Below are 27,140 nucleotides of genomic sequence, written 5' to 3'. Positions count from 1 at the left end.
TGTGGTACAGAAGGGCGCAACATGTCTGCATAGAACTAACCTTGGAGGCAAGACTCTGTGGCTACCACGGCTTTTCAAAGGAAAGCCAGAGGAAAGTGGAAGCCGAATGTGACATAACAGTGACCTAATAATTCTAAGAGTTATCTCAGTCGGTAGCTCAAAATAAAAAGGACCTATATCTCCAACAGAGTTCACTGACCGAAGTATTATGTATTCTAGGTCCAAAATGTTCTTAAGACATATCTGATTCAACATTGGGTTTTTTCCGGTATCATTGAATACTATTTTGACTGTTTTTGTACAATTATTGATACACACAGTGTTATCCTAATTGATAATAATTGTACGAATACACCGATAATATTTGAAAATTAAATAAGAGAACATGCAAATATATGTTTAAAAATGATATTGTCCTGACTTAAATTGCAATCTTCTTTTGAGAAATTGGATACATTTTGTGAAATTCAAATCTAGAGAAATTAAACACGATAAAACTACCTTAACGGAAAGTAGTAGTAGGTATTTCAAAAAATGAACTATGTTTCATTATCTGGGTTGAATAGCATAGATCATTTGCTTATGAGTCTTTCTGTTGTTGATCGAAAAGAAAGCCAGCTCTAACCACGTTTTTTTGTCTCGGCAGGATCTGCTAGTCGTCGTTGCATGCTGGACAATAACGGAGTTGCTTTCTGGGGTCCTCCGAGCTTCGCCAGATGCATCTCTCTTGAATATAGATATTTACATTTATCTGTAAGTTCCCCCTTTGATCGTTAATCGTTAACTCCTTTTTTTCCACAGCATCTTCAATCAGGCGAGAATTCATGGGCTTGTCTACCTCATTAAATCATCCGAAACCAAGTGTGGTGTCTCCATCAATCATCTCCGTCTGGTTATTAATTGTCGAGTTTGTACCTGCATATTCATCATGTTACTGGCAACTTCTTAAAAAAATGTTGCAAAGTAAGTGAGTTCCTCTTGTCTCGTGTTTATTGAGCAATTAAACAAGCGGTTCCTTCAAACGACAGTATTGATCAGTCACTTTGTATTTATTTGTTTTGATTTGAAAAGTATGCAGGACTGTGTGTGATGATGCTGGTTTGACTGCAACATTGAACTCTAACTTTTAAAAAGGAACTCTGCACTCAAGAGTGATACGTTTCAATTTCCTACCTGATTATATATTGGCCTCTTGTTGTCATCTATTTCCCACAGTTAAAAAGAGACAAACTGCTGATGTCAATTGTCTTGTTATAACCAGTAATTGGCTGAAGCTTCATGGTGCAGTATCATTATCCTACAGCCCACTAGGTGGCACTCTTAGTTTTATAATCAAGTGCTTTATCTAGCTTTTCTAATGAAAACTGGCAGCACCATAACTGAGCCCTAAAAACCTAGACACTGCTTCATGAAGCTTCATCAGATCAACACAAGTAGAACTATTGTGAAACTAGAAATATCCCAAACACATTTTAACACTTTTTAATCGCACAAAAAGGTATTTGTGATTAATAGTGACAAGCTGATGAAGCTTCATGATGCAGTGTCATGTTGTTTCGGGGTCAGTAGGTAGTGCCATTAGTTTAAAAAATATGTAATGTTTCATAAGAATAGTTGCTCAAAACAAAGGAAAATATTGCAGAGGCCGCCATCTAGTGGACTCTGTAAATAATGACACTACTTCATGAAGCTTCATCCGATCATCACTAGTGATTAACCACCAAGATGTAATGCACCTGAAATGTTTATCTCTGTTCTATGACTTTTAGTTACGAGAGCATCTTGCGAAGGGTCAGAGGACCCTGGCTGGGGAGGGGATGTCTCAGATCGTACGGAGTCTCTTGGAGCTTTTGCAGAGGAGAAGCTACTTTAGTGGTGATCTTCTCTTTTCCACTGAGATCCTGCGAAATGTGACGGACACCTTCAAAAGAGCAACCTTCATCCCAGCTCCAGACGATGTGCAGGTAGGGTCATTTAATCTTTTTTTTTTCTTTTTTTTACCTTTAATAACTGAAGTGTCTGATGTGAAGCAGAAGTAGCTTCATGGATTTTAGTAGCATGGCTCCATTATAACTACTACCAGATTAAAAAAAAGTCCACTGGTGTTTCTGCAAATGCAACAGGTGGATATGAGAGGGAGGTTGTCAAGACAGCTCATGCAGGAGAGGATCAATGTGCAAGATGGTTTCCAGTGACTCACAGCATGGTGTCCGGGGCGTCGAGGGGACACCTGGAAGCAGGCCAGTAAACCAGGAAATTAGGAGGGATGGGTAGGGGAGGCAACAACCAGGAACAAGGCTAAGGATCAACAGCACCGGCAAGGGTCAACCATATGATCTCCAGCTGGCCGCTAATGTGCATGCTGCTGCCTTAACTGTCAGGTCCACGACTCACCTGTGTAAAACACAAAGAACGTCCACAGTTCAAGCTGCTTGGGAAATTAGGCAGAGTGAGCCTGTGGCGAAACAACATAATCTTAAAGAAACCAAACGGAATTAAATATTTATCCAGGCCGTAGGAGAACTACTGTAGGAGAAGAAAACGGATACAATAATCAGTAAACTTGAATTAGGCTCAATAGAGCCAAGTATTACAGAAACATTATGAAAAAAAATCTCACTTGAAGTGTAAGCTTTGCTAATGACAATAAAGAACTTGGTTTTATTTTGTCCTAATTTGTAAGGCTTTTAGTATGCAGGTCCATATCGACCTTGAAGGGTTATGGCCAGAAAGTTGAGACTTTGTTTATGTTTATCCTCATTAGGATCTAATATTGAGCGTTAATAGTGAAGTAGCTTTTGGGATAATCTTGGCAAATCTTGCTTTGGATCATTTGGATTTTGGTCCATGAACCTTGCAACCTAAAGAAAATGCATTTTAATTTGTTTATTATACTTTATAGTAAGGTACAGGCAAACGTTTTGACAAACATTCTCTTTAAACGCCTTTTCTTTGTGTTCTTAATTATTTAATTTAAACATTCTCACTTAAAGCTGCAAACCTACAACTGAACACATGTGGAATTATGTAACAAAAATGTGGGAAATAACTTTTGATGACCTTCAAAATATAGTCTCCTAAAATGTATTTTTTTTTATTTCACAGGCCATCATTACTCTAAAAAATGAAGTTCAGTTAGTCCAGAAAAATTGCAAAGATTTTGAATGAGTCCAGAAGGTGTTTCCAAACTTTTGGCTTATACTGAATATAGTACTGTCACATTGATCTCCTATACATTCAGATATAATGAGAGATAACATTTTATTTTCCAATAATTATCACTTTAGTGGTGTCACATCCTACAAATAAGGAATCAACACAAAATAACATGTTTTTTAAGAAATCACTTTGTTGCAAAAAGTCAAACTACATGTTGCTGAAAACTTCCAAAGGCTCTTCAGTTGTTGAATTATATATATTCCAGGGTTGCCTCTTCTTTGTAAAATTTTTGGTATAAAACATTAGACTCCAATGGCATGTTGAAAAATATATATTTGATGATTTTGTGGAATTGATCGAATGCTAGGACGGAGTGCAGATGCTTGGGTCGAATTAATGTTTTTTTGAACCCACAAATCCTCACAAAAAGACCCGAGCATCGCATTGAGACTGCAGACTGATAAATGACAAACTAACTTGGCAGTGCACACCTGACATGTCCTTGATTGCTACGGGCCGCAGCAAAACATGGCATGAACACGTATGCAACAGCCGATCAACGCTTTAGTGATCATTTTTATTTTTTTGAAACACTATGTTTTAGATGCAACCACAGCTTTTGCAGCAGTGCCGGTGATTTCAGCTTCATCCAGGATCAATGGTTCAACTGTATTCCTCTGTTGCTCATTTTGTTAGCAGATGAATTGTATCAAAAAATAATCTAGAAATTAGCGAATAAGACTGCTTGAATTCAAGGTCAGTTAAGTTCATTTCATGGAAACCCTTGATTCAACAGCCAAGATCTATCGAGTAGGAAATTATTGATTGATGTATTTTATTGATGTTTAGTTGTTCTAGACATTCTTCTTTGCAATTATTGTACATTGTGATGCTTTTTTACCTCTCAGTTTTTTTAATTAGTGATGGGCTGATGAAGCTTCATGAACCTGTGTCCTATTTTGTAGAGCTCAGTAGGTTGTACCCTCCGTTTAAAAATGAGTGGTTCAAAGCATTTGATGTATAGCAGAGACTGACATCTAGTGATCTCTGAAAATAAGAATTGAGAATTTTGCCTCATGAAGCTTTATCATCCCATCACCAACATAAAATGGCAACTGATGTGTGAAAGTCCTCACGTGATGACGAAGTGTATATTTTAAATTGCAAATCTCCTTAAACTTTAAACCAACAAGTTTACTGTATTATTTACCCCATTAATCCAGCTAAATTCACCAGATACTCACTCATTTAAGTTCTGGTTTTGTTTGAGAAGATTCATTTTTTTAAGTAAAAAGATACAGAGGAATACAATGAAATATCTGCCTTTTATTGGAAAATAGTAATATTTTCGTCTGTGCAGTTGGAACTCACGTGTTTACCTTTGGTTTGTAGAAATTCTTCCAGATAATCAGTTTCATGTTGGACATGGAGAACCTTGAGAAGTGGGAGGATGCACACCAGGTAAATAGTTTATTGAACCTCGTAAGAATTAAGTGTGATCCTTCAAACTGTGTGAGTTATTCATGGTAGTATGGTTATTCATGGTATGTTGTGTTGAAAAGGGACTTTTGAATGCTGTTCATATCTTTTATTCATGTTCTTTACTGATGTTTATATGTTAGTTTTCTATAAGTTTTATGAATATATAAACAAGGTCATGAATAGAAAGTCATCTTAAAGTTAATTCATTGAATTTTCCAACAGGCTTCTCCTGGTGCTGCACTCTTGATGAGGATCCTTGAAGACTTCATACATCTCATCGGCGAAGCCCAAAAACCTTTTCAGAGTTTTTTGGTTGTCACAAATAATCTTAGTAAGTATTGCGTTTTTTATTAAACCAGCAAGTGTTCATCTTTTTTTTTCTATTGCGAATATTAATATTGCACATCCAACATTGTCCCTCCAGTGATAACCATTCAGCGTGAGCCGGTCTCAGCCGTTTCAAGTGACATCAATTTTCCAATGAAGGGCCGTAGAGGAATGAAAGACTGGGCCAGGACAGCGGAGGACAAGCTTTATATTCCCAAAGAGGTGTTCACCATACCTAATGGAGGTAAACTGAATCTATTCCATCCTGGATCTGCAAATAAATAACTGCCATGCTCCCCCAAATCCCATTAGCCTATTACTGGGCCACCCTTAGCCAAACACAGCAAATGCTTCAAATTATATAAATAAACATGGACTTTTCAATAGGTATTATTTGTCTAGCAAATGGAATTATTAATAATTCTGTGTCTGTCACTCAACATTTCCTTTGAATCACTTTTCAACAAACTTTTAATAGATAGGGATCACTTTAAGATTTTGGTTTAATAATAACACCACCCACCGAGATAAAGGTGACTTTACACAGGAAATTACATTCTGTCGAGCATTAGGTCTAAATTAGAGGTCAGGGGAAGCTGAAAGTCAAAGCCTCTAACTTCTGACTCGCACTGATAGCAGTCACTCACTTTGATCGGTGTTGTAATCATTTTATACACTCTCCTAATAGAGCCTCACCTTACCTTACCTGTCCCTTTTTATTCCACAGTGGAAAAGACGAATGAGGATATAAAGTAAAATCCATGAGAGTTATTTAATCGAGCTGCTGAAGAGCAGACTTGAATAAATAATAGAGGAAAGCAGGTTTTTACACTTTTACATCTTGTTGTTTTAAGGATTATATTGCTTTTTGTTATACCAATGATGATGGTGATGGTGTTTACAATTTGATTGTAAGATTTTCCATGCATACGATTGACATTTTATCTTAAGCTCTTGCGTAGTTGGATCCAATTTCCATCCAGCCATCTAGACGAGGCAGGCCATTATGAATCCTCTTCACCCCGATGGGAACCGTGTCTCTTCCTATTGGTCGTTGACGAGCTGTGGTCTTCAGTCGATTACTATCAGTTTGTTTGGTTCATTTAACTCATAATGAAAGCCAGTCCCCAGATGGACAGCTTTAACATGCTCATAAAGGCCTATCGGCACGTCTTTGTGTTTATGCGCGCTCCTTGGTGCTCACATGCAAAGTAATTGATGGGTTCATGAATCGCTTGACTGGGCAGAGGCTCGAGCCATTCTTGCTTGGTCTTTTTAAGGTGACAAACTCCAAGCTCTCTCATTTTCTCCTGTCAAAACCATTACAAAAAAAAGCAGCTGATTTCTAATTGTCAATTATAATCATACAGGAAATGGGAAAACTTCATGAGCAGATGTAGTGAATTTGTCAGTTGAAGCTCTGACTTAATACATTAACCAACTTAAATGACTGTTGTGGGGATTCAGCGATGTAGGAATGCATGTAAAGGTCTAATTTAAAAAATAGAAATGCAAAATATATAAATGACGAAAGATGATCAATGAAAAATAAAGTTGAAAACGTAGCAACCAAATAATAGAATTTGGGGAAAAGTAAGAGATTAATTAATGTATTAAACATGGCATTAATTTCAATAAAATTGGATCAATTAAAATTTAAAGACAGGGTCTCCTGTTCCCTTCTGCCATCTTTACAGTGACCCGATCGAGTTGCTTCCTCCCTTAAATATTCACTAAAAGGTCACCAGTCTAAATGCACATATGTTTTGCAATTTTTAAAGAGGGCTGAGACACTGATGTTTTATATATTTAATAGCTGAAGAATATACAAAATGGCAAAAAATATTTAAAAAAGTTAAATGAAAAGGCCATTTTATTAAGTTTTAAATATTGTATCGTTCCTTTAACATGCAGGAATAGACCTAAAAAACATTTTTTTGGCTGCTCATGTCCGATTTCTCGGATGGCAAATTAAGTTGAAGCTGCTAAGCACTAGAAGAAGGCCAAATACTTTGGCCTTGCAACTTTTCAAAAAGTGTGACTTACTTCATTTTTTAGTTTAAAACCTTCCTTGGAATTAGACGAGCACATTTACCCTATTGTAGCACTAACACTTACTGTGAAGTGACAAGTAAAATATCATATAGACAATTCAAACTAAAAACTGGATTGCTGCTTTGGGTGAGTTGTAATTCCCTTGGGTCAGAAGAAAATGGACACAGAAGACGATGCTGTCCAGATGCCCAACTATTGTTGGATTTGAAAGGATGTCAGTCTCTGACCTTGTACAGTAAAATCTTCTAGCCAATGGCAAAAAACAAAGTTAATCACCAGAGTAATGTAAGTGGAATTGACATTGCAGACCAATAGTCTGAGAGTCATTCTGACCTACAGATGACCGATTGTATTCATATTATTTGTAGTAAATTAGATTTCTGTATTTACCAACATAATCTTCTTCGAGAGACCAGCTTCCTCATTGGCTTATGTTGTCGTTTTATTTATGTGCCTAACTTTTAAAACTACTATCCACTTCCGATACATCACATTGGCAGCCTTTCTCTGGCTTTTTCCCGCCCACCCCCACTTTTTCTGTTTTTCTATTTTCACTGCTGTTAAGATGCCCCCACCCTCTCATTCGTCTGCCTTGCATAGCATCTTCCTTATTCTCTGTGTACTCCTTCAGACGGAAAGCTTTTGGATGAGTCACACAATGCGTCTGATCCCATCATCAGCCTCTATTTTATGTCATCTTCCTTCCACTGCAGATTCTTCTTCATTGCATTCTGAAAGGGCAAAAAAAGGGAGTGGCATCTCTCAACACCAACTCTACTCCTTACATTTCTCTGCGTATTCTTTTTCTGCTCTCATCACTTGAGACAAACTGGCATTTAGAGAGCAACACTTCGTCTCAGTGGGACGCTCTGTTGGTCCTGGTGAAAGAATACCTGAGGGATAACTTCTTCGGGAAAGATCAGGCAATTGAAAAGAAAAGTAATATTATTGACCTTTGAGATACAGTACATGGTGCTTCACCAAGTCAGTCAATATTCTGTGAAATTCAATTATTTTCAGATCTTCAAAATGCTAATATTGTTAAAAACCAATCATCAAAAATAAACATCTGTTTTTTAACATTTAACAAATTCCGTAGCTCACAAAGTACCCAATAAAACATCAACAGGGTTTCAGGCTTTTTTGGCTTTTTTATTCACTGTCCTCAGAAATGACCTCTTTGTTCGCTTCGTAAATATTATTTAACATGTGAGGACAAGTTTACACCCAACAGCAAAAATGTATCACATGCTAGAGCACGACCCTCTCACCCACCCCCCACTTGGGTCAAAGGTCAAATTGAGGAAGAATAATTTAACATTTAATTCAGAGCAAAAGTTACATTATTAATATTTTGATCATGGATCAAAAACAAATAATTAAATAAGTTTTCTTAAACTCAGGCTTCTTGCATGGTTTTTGACAAGCAAGCAAGCTAACTATTTAGGTAAAAAATGTTCTTGAAGTAGTGTTGCTATAGAAAAAAAGTGACTGGATGTAATGATCCAACCTAATGTAAACTTTCTTATTGCCAAATTATATTGAAAAAAAATACTAAACTTTTTTTTGTATGATAACAGATCAAAAGTAATTTTAAATACATGGATCTTTTTACTCCAAAGTAAGTAGGATTCCCCTTTATATTCTTATAGAGGGTTCACTTTTTCATTCATTCCTTAAATCAGGAAAAGTGAAAAAATGCTCAAACTCATGCTTTTCACTCTAGTTTTGCTTGTATTTGAGAAAATTGACGCTGATTTATAGCTCCTTGTGTGCCCATTAAAAATAATATATTTTCGATAATATTTCCATGATCAATGTACTATCCCATTTTCGTATCATTTCTATTTGGCAAATAGTCAGACCATCACGTGTTGTGTTGTGTTTTGTTGTGTTGTGTTGTGCACAATATGCCTTCGTAGGTTTTGCCAGAACAGTTGAAAATCCAAGCAATGTCTGTCATTGATCTCAATGTATCAAAAAACAAGGGTTTATGTCTAATATGTATACATTCCGTTGTACTTAACTTAATTCATTTTTTTTCGTTATTGATGTTGATCATTGTTGGTTCTTTACTTTGTTATTTATAGGCAAAAACAATCATTCAATCATCAATTCATTGGTCTTGTTAATATTTTGTTTTTTAAGCCAGGAAACTTTATTGACAACATGATGTCTATGTTTTAGAAACGGACAACGATTCTGAATCCACATTGTACTATGTCATTGGGGCCATCTTGTACAGAACCTTGGGTGTCATCTTACCAGCGCCTACGTAAGTATATTGAGTAACACAAATAATTAATCTGCTTTTGGAGAGAGTCAATTTTAAACCTGATACCTGAACTTTGTCTTACTTTTCTCTTTCCAGCCAAACTTTTGTTACAATTATTGAACTATTTTGAAAGTTTCTATTATTACAACCTTGTACTTGCTCCTGTCATGTTCCCCCTCTAATTTAGGCACAGATTCTGCTTTTCGTCTCTTTTATATCACTTCACTTGTTTCCGCTCCTTTGGTCTACCTTGTTATCTAAAAAAAATGTCTGGAATTTCAGTCCAGAAGGAAAAGCACATTTCTCGAGATGCTTTCTATTATCAACCCATTCCCCATGTTCAGGTTAAGAGCAGGGGCTTATGCACTCCATAACCAAATGCCTTATAACCAAAGAACATGTTAAAGCAGGCACATTTTTTTTTTAAAACTCAAAGGCGACCCGAGAAAGTTTAAACTTGAAAATTGCATGTAATTAATTAATATGTAAGTTAACTGTCTTACAATTGTTGGATGTGATCAAGCACAACAGGTTTTATTTAAAAAAGAAAAAGAAAGTAGATGGCAAATTGAGTGTGAAATGTAAGAACATATGTTTATTATTATAGCCTATTAGTTACAACATAGAAAAAAGCAGAGTGTAATAAATGTATCAATGAAAAATAATATAAAAATGAATATTAAAATAACGAGTTCTGGTCAAAAAGGTATCGGGTCAATGAATTTATTTGTTTTGTTTTTTTTGTTGATTTATCAAAGTACAAATGTGTCAAATTTTCTGCATCAGTTATGAAATAAATCTCTTTGTTTTATTCACAGTCCACCCATGATAATAAATTCAAAGATCCTGACAGTGACAGTTCGACCGGAACCTCAACCCAGTGAACCAAAGGTTGTTGTAGAGCTTTCAACAATTTTCAATGTAAGTCAGTATTTAATTTTACCACCTCTTCTTTAACCTGCTGTAAGATTCCATGTTGTTTGTTTGTTTTTTTTCTTCATGAATTCATTACTCTATCAAATTTTTTTTTTTATGGTGCAGATATAAATACATTTTTTCTTTCCTTCTATGAAACTACAAAACAATAAGTTGTGAACCTTGAGCTCCACAGCGGAGCCTTCAACTCAACCATCACGGCAACACACAAACATCAATAAAACTCTCCTCAATAAGAAACATACTTCAACTTGTGAAAACTGGAGATCAGTTAGGCTCTATAGTGGAAGTGGAATAAACATTTACTGAAAAGCTCAAATCTCAGAATATAAGATGAGGTTGCCGCAAAATCCAGATGCCGTTGGGCTTACTTAGTCAGAGTTGTAAGGGTGACCAATCCACCGCTGACCCAGGTGGGTGTCTTGTCAGTGTAAAAAAGGAGCCAACTCCAGCATTAAAGCTCCATAGTGGAGCCAATCAACCTCGGATAGAGACGATAATATTCTGCCTCAAACTGCATTTCATTTTTTTTTTTACTTTTACCTTTAACTTCGGAGTTGGTCTTCATTTTATATATAATGTTCTTGAAGCATAAATTTGCTCTGAAAAATGTGTTTGCGATTCGCTGGCATTTAACCCCCAATATTCTTTGTATGTATATTTTGAATTAATTCATGATCAGTCCTTTTCTTAAGTCGCAGGAGTCCTTTAGGATTCCAAATAGCAAGAGTGTAAAACAATTGGTAAAAACAACTTTTTTTAAAGTTGGAACCAAGAAACTATCCAAGAAAGTGCAAAGGTTTCAAAATGAAGAAACTTGAAAAGAAGATGAAGTGAAGGGTATCTCATCTGTTAGGAAGTGGTCAAGCTGAATTAATCTGCTCTACAATAATGATACTTGGTCACAAGGAAAAGGGTCACATTAAAAGGAATTAAATAATGAGACGGGGGAAAAATCTACTATACGTGCTGTGCATAATGTGAATATCTCCTTGTCCTAGATGTTCTCCTTTCTTTAATTACCAAGCCGGAATGAAACTAGTTTATATGAATGACTCCTACAACAACAATATTCTGAACTGAAGAGATTCTTTTACACTAAATGGCCGTCATGATTAGATACTGTTGAGTCTCTCCAGCTCAATTGCAAGTCTGTTACAATGATATTGGACTCTCGAGTAGGTTTATTTGAACTATTTACAGGGGTAAATAGCTGTGTACTGGAGAGCTACAGTGCTTTGTTATGGCAGACATGTGTAATCTTATATTAATCTAGTCTATTGCAATTTGACACTATCATATTGTATAACTTATTAAAACACAGTCCACAACTATTCCCGAACAATTCTTTCACCTTAAACTAATCTATTAAGTCTTGTTTCTGATTAATTGTAAATATGAAATTCTTTCCTGGTGTCCTAACCAGTGATGGTCTGATGAAGCTTCATGAAGCAGTATCATTATTTTCAGAGTCGCTCTCTGCTCTATAATCTATTGTAGCGAGCATCTATTCTATTGAAACCTCACAACATCTTTAACCTCACCTCATGGCTGGGAAGGACAGCTGTGATGTGTGCTGTTTATGGTCAAAGTTCAAGGTTACTTTATTTGTTCCCGAAAGAAAATTCGTTTTTTGAGTAGGAAGGTTATACAGCATTATTTAAGTTGTGACCCTTTGGTTGTTTTTAAGTGTCTTTTTGGACGAAAATGATGACGAAAACAACTGAGCTCCAGTCGCTACATTAAAATGAGCAAACATGTTCATCTATAACTCTAAAAAGAACTGATTTCTCTGAAAATAATCCCAACAATTATTAGAAATGTCTATATTTAATGCTTGTTTGTGGCAGAGGTTAAAAGAGTAGCAAGTCATATAAAAATAATATTGCAGGGTCTTCGAGACCGAACACAGTCTCCTGTCTACACTAAAAGTGCACACAATATTTCGATCACTTTAAATTATCCTTTGTTAAACCAGTCTTTTCGAAAGAGTGAATCCATGGTGAGTTGCTTGTATTTCAAATACATTAAAATTGCGATTTTGAACCAAAGTCTTTCTGCATAAGCGGATTGAAGGAGTTGTTGAGTACAAGAAAAAATTCTGCGCGATCAAAATCCCAGCATGCCTTGTGGTGTGACACCAACAACTTCATAGTGAAGAGAGAGTTCTTCATTTTCAACGGTAACATTGGTTAGAAAAGTCTTATCAAAGACTGAATAAAATATAGATGTACTGAACCACTGTTTGGAAGCCAAATCTGTGGTCGTAGCCATATTGTAAATGCGATCTTCTGGTTCATCCAGACCCGATAATTGATGTGATGAAACCGTGGCTAATCAGTTAAGGCTACTTTTTTTTTGTGCACTTCTTCTCAATGCACGTATCTTTGTCATTTAATTGAAATTTCTATTACAGTACATGGTTTTGCATAAAATACTTCAACGAACATGGCTGTGTAACTTTGCTTAATTCAGTTAGATGCTTTACATTAGCTATTTGTCAAGCAAAGCGATTGAATTCATTTTTAAAATATGACTTACCTTAATAGTTGACTTAAATATAATCCAAATGAGGGGTTTACATGGCCATGATCATATTTAATTAATGGAACCACGTTGATTTGATTTGAATATTTGATGTACAGCACCACAAATTGACTTTTTGTCTTGGTTCGTCTTCATAAAACATCTCAATAGAATCCTTATATAGGGGTTTCCATGGAAACAAGTGAAGTATATTAATACAGGCAAATATATTTACCTGCTTCACTACAGTCTTTAGCCAGCTGTAAAGAGAGCGGCTGTTCCTAAGATAACAAAATCAATCAAAAGCATACGCTTTCACGCGGTTTATGTAGCCCTCAGTCATGTCAAAGACGCAGACTGTCGTGTACATTTCCCTCGCACAGTTAATTCCTTGTTCTCACCGATGATAGCGCTGAGGAAATATACAGATGTTGAATATATATACTGCTTTGATAAATGGCTACTGTCACAATACCCTCAGCAACAAACATTTTTGGGTTTCCTATCAAATTAAATCAACATAAAGCTGAGATACACGAGCAACGTTTAGATGATGCCGTCATTTATCCTGCGGGACTGAGTTGCTTGTCGGAAACTGCAAAGAAGTTGACATGAAATAATCCGACTGAAGTCGTGTTCTATGTGTAATTTCAAACAAAACTATGTGAATAAGTACACCGCAATGTAAATCCAGCACTTGAGGTTTTAACAGCTTGAAATGTATACGATGCGATGGCTTTTCCATCCGACTATACACATCAAAATGAGTGTCTCAAGAGTAGGTACTGTTTACAATTTCCTATAACATTTCACTGATGGCTCAAGGGGGGCTTTAGGTTCTATACAAGCAAAGAACAATTTCATCTCAACACCTCAAAACATCAGAGATGATTGGTAATGGTTACACTTACCATTTGAAAATCCTGTTTTGCATTGATCGTAAGCAAAGGGTAAAGGTATCGTATAATCCCAATGAACAATTTCAGGGGCCAATTTAGAGGGCTTCGACTGAAGAGCTTTGCTTGTGTATTATAAAACGTAATATAATACGTGACTGGTAAAAGTAGTGGTAATCCTAGATCACCAGGAACGCTCTGGTTCTCCGTCTCCATGGATCAAAATCGTGACGAGGAAGATTGATTTCCTTGATAAAGGGGGAGGATAAGGGTTTTTTATTCAACAAAGATAAGGGTAATCTTAATTATGAGCCCAAACATTAAAATCTTCTTTGCTGTCGGTCTGAGAGCATGTTTTCTGGATCCTCCTTTTTACGAAGTTCAAATTAATGGTACACAAACATTAACTGGTTTAATGTCAGCATTATTTGTACTTGAACAAAACATAAAATAAAATAAACTAGAATGACTGGCAAAAAAAAGGTCATTAGTACATATATAAATGTGAATCTCACTATTAAGATTAATTCATTGAAAAAAAGAGGAAATAAGTGCTTGACACTTTATGGTTTTCAAATTCAAAGTTGGATTTTGAAGCTTAAAAATGTTTAGAAATTCAAATAAAAACTCTGATCGCACACTTACTCTCATACACTTACTCTCATACTTTTTTGGTTGGTTTTTTGGTTCACCGGATGTAAACACCAATGTTTTCTTTAAGCTGTATTTATTTATATCTATTTTTAAAATCGAATATACTTGCATTGAATATTGTTTACAATGTTTATATTACATGTTTGTATCAAATTTCTCAAAATAAACATTTATTTACAGTTCTTAAATAGAATTTGTTTTTACAGGAATTGTTTACCCTTTACATTTTTTAACATTTAATATTGTTTTTAAAAATAATCATACATTAAAAAAAGGGCTTGAAATTTAATGTTGTTCAATTCAAAGTTGGATTTTGATAAAGTAAGAACTCAGTGTTAGAAATTGACGACACAGAATCACTTCCATATAAGACTCCCCCAAGGATCAGATGCCATTTTTATTCTTCCACCAATCCTTCTTATCCCACTTTTCAATAATGGAGTCATAATTTTAAGTTATGAGGTGGTAACTTTTTATGACTCATTGATCCTGAGTGTTCCATTGATGTTAAGTGGACCATTTTAATGCGGATGGTTCTGCATATTCACCAAGCAACAGGATATTGGCAAACTATCTGCTCCTGGCAACAACTCATGTGTTTATTTTTTGGGGTTTCAAAAAAAAAAGGCAAAACATTAAAGCTAACATTTTTATTTAAAAGCTCAAAGGCAGTCATTACTTTGTAGTACACAGGACTATCATGAGGCGGCCAGAGCGTCCGCCATGTCACCTCTTGATTGATAGGTGAACCCCTTCAGGGATAGCCACGCTCATTGCCTGCCCAGGGATATCTGATGTTCGTGACGGTAGTCTGAGTGTGAGGCAGAACAAAGTGCTGTCATCCATCAATCCTTGTCATCAAGTCCAAGATACTGTCTATATGAATGTTGCATCATTGTTTCCTCACAAGTCCAGCTATAGAGAGCCTCTCTGCTCACTTGAAAAATCAGGTCGTGAGGGTGGAATGACCTTGCTGAGAGAGATCTGTCCCTCATCCCTGCTTCCTCTCTTCTTCTCTTTCCATATCAAACAGACTATCTGCAAATATTCTCTGGTTTAGCACATAAGGTAATTAAATTCATCTTTCCTCAGGCAACAGAAAAGCTCCATGGCAAGCATAATTCCCTTGTTAAAATGTTATTATCCCTATCACCATTAGGGGGGGCTCAAAGCCAAAATGCAAAGTGCTGTCCGTACAGAGGGAACTTTGAGGATTCGTTGCAAAAATGAAGTCAATAACAAATAGCAATGCATTAAATGGAAAGTGTTTGTTGGCTTTGTGAGTCTATGTCAACAGAATAAAACATTTGACCTAAGATAAGTTGATGAATATTACAAGCCCATGACTGAAACATATAATATCGTAGTGATCTACCAAATAAACCATTGTAAAATGAAACATCTAGATGCATAGGCAACATTTACAGATACCATAAAGCAAACACCATTGCATTATGAATACATCTTTTTTTCAAATGTTTATCTTCAAGTTTGTTAGGGGGTTATTCCTACAACTCAAAACATAGTCTAGTGATTGAATACTCTAAATAGTCCATATTGTGTGTCCATAAATGGTTGTTTGCCCCGGAGGAAATGTAATAGAAAATTAAATAATGAAAATAAAAATATCAAACTTACACATGAGAGGGCAATATTCATGCAAAATTCAGTGACGGAAATAACGCTGAATATTGTTACACAAAACTTAAAAAAAAACATTTATTGGACTTTGTTTAAGCTGAAACCACAGACCTCTCTTTAGTTGTCTTGCATATCATAATGACTGATTGATCAATGCGGAAATAAGTAAACGCTGCTATCATCTAGTAAGTAATTCATTTATATTTATAGAGCGCTTTTCCACACCTGGGCTACAAAGTGCTTAAACAATCAAAACAATACTCAATAAAATATATACTTAAAAGGTCAAGATAACACCGAGAACAACACAGGATTTCCAGAAAATCAAGGAAAAGCCCGCATAATTGTAATGGCTTAAGATTTTTTAAGAGTTTTAAGGATGGGAGAAATGTGAGTTCTTCTACTAGAGCAGGTCAGAATTCTCGCTGCAGAGTGCTGAATCAACTGCGGGCGAGACAACTCCTTCTCAAGACATGAAAACAAACGGTTGCAATAGACCAGACAAGAAGACCTAAAACTAGTGATGGGTTCATTAAGCTTCATGAAGCAGTGTCCTCATTTTCAGGTACCACTAGATAGCGCTCTGTGCTTTATAATTAAATACTTTGAACAGATATTCTATTGAAATCTTACATCTTTTTAAACTGATGGCACTACCTACTGTGCTCTAAAAAGCAAGATAGCTCGTCAGGCTTCATCTGCTGGCATCAAAGGCAGAGTTGCTAAGTAGCATTAGCTCACATGCACGCATTGTGCTTTTTCCATCCATTTTCTAATGCTTATTCCATTATGGGGGCGCCGTGGGGGTGCTGGAGACAATCTCAGTTTCTTCAGGCGAGAGGCAGGGGACACCCTGGACAGGACACAAGTCTGTCGCAGTGCACACAAAGACATACAACCATTCAAACACACATTCATGCCGACAGACATTTTCAATCCTTCAACCCTTTGTGTGTTTTTAGACTGTGGTAGGAAATCAAATTTCTGGAACAAACCCACACAACAGGGAAAAAAAACATACAAACTTCACATAGAAAGGTCACAAGTTGCCTCCCTCCAGACCTGGACGCAAACCAGTAGCTTCCTTGCTGTGAGGCGATTCATTTTGCAATACAATAAAACGAGGAAAAAAAGTTTATAAAAATGTCCTCACTAAATATTTATTTTAACTAATACAACAAATGTAATATTCAGAGCTATGGAATTGTCTCATCACTTACATATGCAGTTGTTAGAATACTTAACCAATAACGATTGATCTTGTTTTCTAAGAAGAATCTTTAACCTGGTCTTATAGTAGGAGTTTTTGGTTCAGTATCTCAGCAAAGAAAAGGGTCAGTGGCACATAAAAGAGCATATATATCTTGATATGATATCTTCGCCACAATCAATACAAATTCAGCGATGAGCACTTATTGCTCTGTCCAGTGGCTTCAATGAATAATAATCCTGTTTATGTATCGCATTTTTTGTAAGTTAAAAGGGCACCAAAGTTACAAGTGATCAATTGTGCAATCACAGCACAGCGGTGAGAAACGAAAAGACATTGATTTTCGGAGCGGTTCACTGATTGAGTCGCATCAAGTCGCAACACGTGGCCGAGCATTGATTAGCAGATGATTCCTCTCCATCCCTAACGATTGGGGTTTTTTTTGGGTCCGGCCAAAGCAAGGGATTAAAATGGACCTGAAACCAAAATTCTATTGGATTAGCTCAATTGTGTTTGTTCTTCCCTTGGTTGCTTTACCTTTAGATGAACGCTTAAATGCTTTTTGAGCCAACCTTTGTTTGAATGAAAATGCATTTTATTGTTTTCTACACTTTTTTTTCGTTTGCTTTGATAATAATACCATACTTCCAACTATCTTATCTATAAATAATATAATTACTAGAATAATCTTTGCAGTTTGAATTTAATATTTATTTACCCTTTTTAAATAACCATAGAAAAAAAGACTTCTTCAAACATATATTTCATTCCTGGTCAATTGAGAACTTACAGTATCTAGCTTCTAACTTTAAACAATAGTGATACATATTCAATTTAAATCATGATTATTCAAAACAGAATAATAATAAAAACTGATATAATAATAATAATAATAATAATAATAATAAAACGTTCTCCCTCTAAGAGGATTTCATACATTTTAATACAATTAATATTAAATATATATATATATATACAATATTAAAACTATATTGATACTGCTTGACTTTCCTGTCTATTCCCCATTCCTGCTCTTCTTTTATTAATCTATTTTTTCCATGTGTTTTGGGGTATGAAAATGCAATTTCTAGTCTTTAATTTAATTTATTTTTAAGCTTTAATGTCACTATTTGAAACCATTCATGCAATGTTAATGCAGTAGCACATTTCCTATTATGGTAATGTGTATGGACTTATTGTAAAACTATTCCTTGACATTAACACCTAATAAAACATTAGTAATTGGATTCAGGTTTAATGTTTGTTTGTATTTACCAGAGACTTCTTTCTATTCTCTTTATGATGTCCCCTTCTGATTGATGTATCAATCTCATTTAAAATAATGTCTGAAGTCAAATCCTTTTTTTTTTCCGTCTTCATCCATTTATCACATTCTTGAATCATTCAATATATTTGCTGCAAACCTTCACCTCTGTTAATTGCCATCCTCCATCTTCCCTTTTCATTGTCTGATTACCACGTTCCTTTTGTAGACACAGTCGGCACTTCTTCTCCTCTCGTGACACGCTGCTTCTTCCTCAGTCTGCCAAAGTCTTTCGCTTATCCTCCCAAGTAGCAATAACAGCTTATCTCCCCCCTCACCCACCTCCCCCACTTGTTTTGCAGGGTACATCCGATCTTCAGTGCGTTGTGTGGGACTATGGAAACCCGTGAGTAACCTTGACTTCATCTTCCGTCTGTGCGTGTTCTTGTGTACGAATGCACGTGTGAGCATATGCACATCAATTTGCGCTGGCAACGGACTGCTAGATTAATTAAATGAGTCAACAGAAAAGAGTTGAATGCCAGGATCAGGCATCACAAATTCACAGATTTTCTACTCTGGCAATTTTCCAGTTTTCGGGCTTGTTTATCAATGTTGAGACGGTTTGTGGCAAGCGGAAAACAGCGTCTGAGGCATCTCTGATGCCGAAATCAGAGAGGGAAAAAAAACAGAGAAAAATGTTGCAAGACAGATATTACAAGCTGTCATCTGATTTAATCAGTCATTATCATAGACAAGTAATGATAAAAAATCAGTAATTTCATGGGAAAATTATATAACAGTCTTTTATTAAATTATTTTCAAAGATTGTATTTAGTGAAGGGCTGGTGAAGCTTCATGAAACTTTGTTATGTTGTTTAGAGGTCAGCAGGTGGCACCATCATTTTAAAAATGAGCTGATGTTTCATTAGAACAGTTGTTCAAAACAAAGGAAAATAGTGCAGAGACCGCCATCTAGTGGACTCTGAAAATAATGACACTGCTTCATGAAACTTCATCAGACCAGCACTAGCCGTATTTGTGTTTTAAATTTACGCGTGGAATGCATGCTCACATTATCGGAAGTTTAATGTTAAAGCACTGATCCCCTGGTCTCCCATAACAACAAGTGATCGATAAAACCTTTATTAATACAACATCGAATTACACTATTGTGGAACTTAGGTCAAGGAAAGCATGAACTGCTCAAAACTCTGTATTTGTATCTGTATCTATATATATTTTGACAAAGGGCCTCATAGGTTTGTGGAGCGTTCCAACATAAATTGACAAGCAACAACGAAACAAAACTAAGAGTGCACACAGAGGTGTTTAAAATAATCACCATTATGAAATATTCACCAATACAATTAATGAAGACCATTCAACCTCAAAAGAGGAAGCTAAAGCAGAAGAACTGAATGGAAAATACAGTTACCTGTTAAGAACCACACGCAACACCAATCTATACCAGAAACAGAGCAAGTTGATAATGTATCCTTTGACTGGAAAACAGGAGGATACAAATATCAGAAGACTTAAAATACAAGAGGAATGAAAGGCGTGACTGTCATAACTTAAAATGAAAAGTCAGAGGTTATGCAAGTTGTACGTTTCTTGTAATATCCATCAAGTCTGCAGTTTATGCTGTTGCGGGAGATGCTTCCATTTACCGCCACTATAATATCCGCCCTTGATAATCACCCCCAAGTTTAGGGAAACCTTCTGTGTTCACCCAACAATGTTCACATATGTGGGCGTCTTTGATTGTTATTTTTGTGAAGGAGATGTTTATTTTTTTTTTTGTTTATTGGCTGTTCTATTTAATATTTGTGATATGACAGCTCTAAGATAGTTAACCCTTATGAAATGAATATCTGCATTTCACAGTTGTTTGTCAACATCCTTAACTCAAAAAAAACTAAAAAAAAATCACTGATAACCAAACTTATTATTGTGTATTTTAACTTATTATTCAATATGTAAATCAATTTGTTCATTCAGGGACGTCACATATAGCTTTGACCATGTTTCTCTTAGAACAGAGGGGTTGGATAAAACACCAAAATTCACCAAAAATGGAAAATTAATTATCTACATAAAACCATTCAAAACTATATTAAAAAATATTGTTTAATCATTAAATGATCTAAAGTATGTTAAAAAATAAATCACTTCACCTGCAATGATGTATAGATATCATTAATTGCCCACTTTTTTCCTAAATCAACCTTCAGTGTTGTGAAATAAAATGATATTTTGTTTGTGGAGGAGCGTTATGCTTGTGTAAATTGTTTCTAGCACATTTTTCCTGTGTTATTATACAAGTGGAGTTATGTGGGCCACTAATGCTTTATATGGATTTTCATAAACTCCACATCTAAACCAGCACAATCGATCATAGTGCCATCGCCATTAACCCACTTAGTGATCACCATTATCACCGATAATGTCGTCATGTTGAGCTCGTTTGGACACTGGAGATTTAGTTCCAGGTCATGTTCTTTCCTCCCCTGGGGTTTTTTAATCATCACACGCTGTTCTTTACGAACGACCTACCTTTTTCCCCTCTCATGTCGAAAGAGCTCAACACGGAAGCACCTTGTTTTTGATGTTACAGGCTCTAAAATGTGGAATTGTTAAAGATTTATAAGCTTGACGCATTCTGACTCATGCAAGAGTTAGCGCTGACCTTTTTAATATTTCATCCAATACATCCTAGGTGGTTGGAGTTTTGGTGATTATCCTGGACTTTTTGACTTTAAATTATTACTCTGGTCCCAGAAATAAATTGTGAAATGGCAAACTGAACAGTTTCAAACTGCTGTTATGGTGTGTTGACAAAGCAACGTTGAATCTGATCAGCAAATGTCCTGATGTGTCTGTCAATTATCTTTTTTAACATATTTGAAGGTGACTTACTTAAAGACCATTTATTTCCCTCTCACTATCTAAAATTGAACTTATAATAACATGAAATAGGAAAAAAAATAAGTGTAAAATGCAGTATATTTTTTGTTTTAGTAAAGTTAAAATGATTCAGTTAAATAATCTAATAAAATAAAATAAAAAGGGAGAATCCAACAATTTTGACACATGTGGCATCATAGTTCTAACTTTAAATCTTTATTTTTAAAATATTTGATTTATTCTTTATAAATATTAATTGCATTGATAAGGCTATAGCTGTTTTCATTGATGACACGTGGTGGCAAGGTTCCGAAATCTTCATCAATTTACCGATGGAGGAAACTCGATGAGAACACAATGAACGTCATATTTGCGGAATTCTACTACCAGTTGGCAGCAAGAACGGACATATTATTAGGTTTGTGATCCTTCCTTGGCAGGACATCTGATATTGAGATATCAATTTGCTCGAATAATACCTACAGCTTCACCAGTCTTCCCATTTTTGCAGCTGTCTTTTTTTTCCTTTTCAAAATCACCTTTCTTCAATATTCCTCGAGATGAAGTTTTCAATTTCCTTTTAAAAATATCACTGTGTGTGGGTAAGAAAACTTTCCGGAAAAAAACAAAAAAATATTCTGCTGCCGAGACACTAATTGCCATCCCATCAGACCTACATAGCAAAAGTGACAGGCAGGTATAAAAATGGGTCGGCTCATCTGTCTATTGTGGCCATGTTAAGTCATTACAAACATATACTTCCGTCTGACTGGTGTTCACAACGGAAATACAAGTGAAGGATAACACACTTATCACAGTCAAGGTGCTGCTTTCCTCTGAGGCAGAAAGGAAAACAAAACACAGAGAAGTCAATTAACTAGCAGGAAGATTACAGCTACAATCAAATTAAATTTGCAGACATTATGAGGCCAGAGAGCACAACGGAATATAAAGTGGCCGGCGTTGATTATGTCTATCTGCGAGACATTCTCAAACACAGAGGAGAGTGGAAACCATCCAAATGTGTTTGCCCAGGATAAGCTAATATATTTGCAGAAACTCAGGAATTAATGACAGTCAGAGTGTGACCAAGCAAAGGTATTTAGATTAGTTTTGTCCTGTTTTTATTTGTATTTTATTGCTTTACAATTGTTTTATTTAACGGTATTGGCTGATAATTGGCTGCTTTTATTTGGTTTTGCCTTAAAGTAATCTACTACAAGAAATACAATGGCAAAGATCTGAATAAATATCCATCACCAGACCTCATGCATGTATTTTTTGTATGAACCTGAACCAGAGGTCTCAAACTCAACTGGCCAGAATTCAAATTTCACTAATTTTCTACTCACCCTAATGTCGACCAAGGAATGGGATTCTTTTCAGTTATTTTTTTGGATTCATAGCCATTACGTATGTCCATTTTAATGCAGCCAACGCTGGTCAATCGTCATCGTCCACACCGAAAAATTAAATAAATACATACTTTAAGCATGTTTTTTACAGAAACTTCTAGGCCAAACATGTTTAAACTAATGGTCACTGCGATACTGCTTAATATATTCACAATGTGTCTTTAGGATGTTTTATTATAAAGTTTCTATTTATATTGACCATTCTAACCCCCAAAAGGAGGTGTCTGAATGGTTGCTTGTCTCTATAGAACAGACTGGCATACTTTCCAGAGTGTCCCCCACCCCTTCGACTCCTATAAGGGCCTAAGCAGTACACACGAATGACATGAGAGTGGATGAAAGTCATTCAAAGATGGAGGATTTGTGTCACTATTAGGGACAGTCTGCAGCCTTCATCTAGTCGACTTTTCAAATTGGAGCACCATTGTTGTGCTCAGTTGTCTGAAACAATGTCAGATTTGTTCTGGCATCGAGTAGAAACATGACTTTATATAAACAGGAAGCTGGTACAAAGCAGCTGTTTATTTGTCACCTCTCTTAACCTGCTGTCTCTGTTACTAAGCCTCAAGGCTTTAAGATTGAACATTTGGCAGACGCAACGTGTGGAATTCAAAGGTACGGCTGCTGAAGCAGGGAGGGGGAGTTGTCAAAGTCAAACAAAGCCGTATATAAACAAACATCGCCACCCAGATTTTCATACTTGATGTTCAGAACTAAATTCTAAATGCCAAATTTTTCTCAATTAACATAATAATATTAAATAAGCAGCTTCACTCCAGTTCAGGGTCAGCCAGCTGCAAAGAACCACTGATGAATTTAGACAGCAGACCCCATTTTTTTTTTTACCCTATAATTTTGCACACTTCTGTTAACATTTTTTAAGTTTACCTTGCTCATCTTGGTATTTATGCGTGTGCTTATTTATTTATTTTGCCCTAACAGGCCCATATGTTGATACCATCTGCTGCCAAAATCCTTGTGCTTACTGTTCCTCTTGGTCTTTTCCATATGCTCAACATGTTATAAGTCTGCTGTTGTGTATTAGTGTTTTCGGTACTTAAATTATGTTTAATCTTGCTTAGAAGGGTGTGCAATGCTGTTTAATTTAATAATAATATTATTTGGCATTCCCTGGTGACCCAGGCCAGCTGAAAGAGTATGATTCCCCCGTGGTCTCCTACTAGTGGGACATGCCCTGAGTTCTACTCAGAGCCTCTCCCGGATGATCATGCTTTTCACCATATCTCTAAGAAAGACTTATTTCAGCCACTTGTACCCAAGATCTTGTTGTTTCGGTCACTACTGACCAATTAGAGAGACGTAGATTGACAGGTATACAGAGAGCTTTGACTTGGCTAATCTCTCTTTTCTCACCATCACAGATCGGTGAAGCGTTTCCCACTCACCAAATCTACCCGCAGTTAATAATAATAATATTATTATAATAATAATAATAATAACCCTCACCTTCTTGGCTCTAAAAAAGAGAAACCTTCATTAAACTTTATAACCCATCGCTACTTATATCCGCTATACTTGGAAAATAACAGCCAGAAATACTGACAATTACAGCTCTTCCATGAGCTGAACTCAGTGGAATGGGTCACGCGGAATCCGAATTAGAGAATGTGTATTACAGGAATTTCTTGTGGCGGCATTACAGAATATAAAAATGAAACGATACGAATGAAAGTAAATGACAATATAGGTTTAACGATATAATAATTTGCCAGCAGTAAAGGGCAGAGAGCATGGTTGAACAAATCCTTGATCGCTAAACAGGGCTCTGGCCGGAAAAGTATTTATAAAATTCCAGTGTGTTCATTAACTCTACAACTTTGAAACATCCTCCCAAAGGTAGAGACTCATCACAAACCTACCTAGATTGTTTGTGTTAGTTGTTTCATGCACTTTGAAATAGTTTTTTTATGAGCCATACACACAGGAGTGTTTCAATTAAGGCGAGCCCCTGTGTGATTGCATGTATTGCTTGTATGCTGCACCACTCAAAAATGTATCCATGCATCATTTAAACATCCCATTTGCCATCCCCTGAGCACAGAAGCAATAAACTACAATGTACATGACAAAGCTGATAAAGCTTAACATCACGGAGAGGATATGCGAACAATCTCAGCCTAGTTTTAAATATAAATGAGTTATATGGCTTAATGACAGGAAGGTGGATTTAAGGTTAAGAGTTATTTAATCCCGTTTAATCCCAAGTCATATTTAACATGAACAGTCATGCTTATTCAAAAAAAGAGAAAATAGACAACTTTAACATTTTTATTGTCAATCCAATATGCTTGTAATTTTCTATCTAAATAATTAGATTTTATTTTATTTAGATTTTTGGCTTTTTAGGGTGTGAAGTTAATTAAGGGAAAACAATTGTGTGCATTTTTTTTTTCTCTAAAGGTAACGATACTTTTTAAAAATTCTATTTTAAAATCAAACTTTAGTTACACTGTCTGCAGCAGTTGTTTATTTTTCTCCTTCCATTTGGTTTCAATTTCCTTTGCACACTTTGTTGCTATTTTCTCCATAATCAGACTTAGTACAGACTGACATGCTCAACAGAGTGGCCACCAGGAAGAGGAGGAGGAAGAGGAGGAGGAAGAGGAGGAGGGGGGTGGGGCAGTGCCAACGGGGTTTGCTCCACTTTTCCATCTGACAGAACAGAAGGGATCAAGACCGTGTCAAACAGTGAGTCCGCACTGTAAGAGGGAATCGGTCAGTAGGGCTTATGTGAGCTCTGCTTCCACCGGGCATTTCAGAAGTGGTCAGGCTCTTAGCTTGTATTCCCATAGCTGTCCTGGCAGTCTTCAGGAACCCGCTGGCTTTGTCTCTTGACGGACAATGTGGACAGATTACTCTCAGGGACTATTGATACCCTAGTTTCATGAGACTACGTCCTACAAGTCCTTAGTCATGACTTATTTAGACACGGAGCACTTTTTAAGCTGACCGTAGACCAGCTGCATCACTTACCATGGAAGAGGGAGTTCCATTTTTTTGTACTTATATTCTTGTCTATCTAAAGAACAAGAAAGTCAAGTAGTGATTGTTAATTCATTTTACAAAGCTTGTTGTATTTGGTGCAAAGTTTTCTTGTTGCTCACCCTCTGGAATATATTGCCTCTTCAATTGTGGACTCCTGAAGCAACAGAGTGAGTATTATCAACCCATCTATAGCTCAAGTCTGTCACATATTGGATGTAGCATTTTGAAGAAATTACAAAATACTAGTTTCTCTTAAGTATCTATTTTTTTCCATACACTGTTTTTTTATTTGTATTATAATATTTTTAGAATCCAATTTTTTTAAAATGTATTGCCATATGTTCTATTTATATTCTTGGTCATTTTTGGCAATTTGCCACAAAAAGTATCTTCTTATCTATTTATCATGACCATTATTTTTTTAAAGCAAATCTAGTAAAATCAGTCTCTGGATTACTTAGGAAAACTAGTCTAAGGCATTCGATTGGTCCATGCCTGTTGACCTGCTGAATCCCTTCTACACATGTGAGGATAGGCAAGTTCTTAACATAGAAATAAATACCCATACATATTTAACACATTCTTAATAATGCACAAAAAGGAAGAAACACAACATCAAGACCGACTTGTCATTCAGTATGAATCTCTGTCAGGTCCATTGCCAACTGCACGACAGGAAGAAAGATAATCCGGGTAAAGAAGATTACAAATTAGCTCATGGCCATGCTGCAGAGATCATGTAGAGCAGAGGTCAGTGACGAAGCATACTATATATGTCATCACCTTGTTTCAGAGGTGAAGCTACCACTGGAACTGTTTCACTAGAACATACTGTATATACGTCATAGTAGTCCAGATTTAATTTGTCATTTCCATTTCTTTCAATGCCGTTGAGTAAAACCAGTGAAGGGTCAATGGCAACCTCATCTTGTCCACTCACATAGCAAATATGACTAATTGAAAGGTGTCAGGCACAGAGAGAATTGTATTTTTGGATTCCAGACGTGCACACAGGTCATCTCCAGCTTTTCTATTTTCTTCCTTTACTTCAAGTCTCATGTCATGTCTCAACCCTTGTGTTGTCTCTTGGTCAAGGGGTTTTCGGGCCATCGGGACACCTTGAGTTAACAAAAGGGCTAAATGTTCACAACAATACACAAAAAAGTATAATAAATACCATCACAACACCAGTCATAAATATACTCTAAATCTCTGTATGACAGTGTTAAAAAGTTGAAGATGTAAAGTCAGTCCTGAAGAGGATATTAATCCGAACAATAAACTTTTAGCTCAATTGTAGTAATTTTTCTATTTCCCTTGAAGCTTTGAGTTGTGAGTTAGAGAACAGGCCCATGATACAAAATACCCAGAAAAGGTTGATAGG

The 27,140-nt window shown here is 36.0% G+C and overlaps 1 protein-coding gene across 1 annotated transcript in view; it reads left to right on the top strand.

Moving 5' to 3' along the window:
• The window catches only part of adgrb2 (adhesion G protein-coupled receptor B2), a 194,837-nt gene that overhangs the window by 115,916 nt on the left and 51,781 nt on the right, over positions 1-27,140 (top strand). Inside the window, exons 9-16 of the mRNA XM_087787570.1 lie at positions 647-753; positions 1,770-1,964; positions 4,552-4,620; positions 4,864-4,972; positions 5,066-5,212; positions 9,211-9,298; positions 10,117-10,219; positions 18,788-18,831. Coding sequence (XP_087643696.1) covers positions 647-753; positions 1,770-1,964; positions 4,552-4,620; positions 4,864-4,972; positions 5,066-5,212; positions 9,211-9,298; positions 10,117-10,219; positions 18,788-18,831 — 862 coding nt within the window. The remainder of the gene's footprint in view (positions 1-646; positions 754-1,769; positions 1,965-4,551; positions 4,621-4,863; positions 4,973-5,065; positions 5,213-9,210; positions 9,299-10,116; positions 10,220-18,787; positions 18,832-27,140) is intronic.

This window comes from Callionymus lyra, chromosome 3 (genome assembly GCF_982586985.1).
Source record: "Callionymus lyra chromosome 3, fCalLyr1.hap1.1, whole genome shotgun sequence".
NCBI classification, from domain to species: domain Eukaryota; kingdom Metazoa; phylum Chordata; class Actinopteri; order Syngnathiformes; family Callionymidae; genus Callionymus; species Callionymus lyra.
The sequence above is the reverse complement of the archived record's forward strand: the minus strand, read 5'-3'. Positions and strand labels throughout refer to the sequence as shown.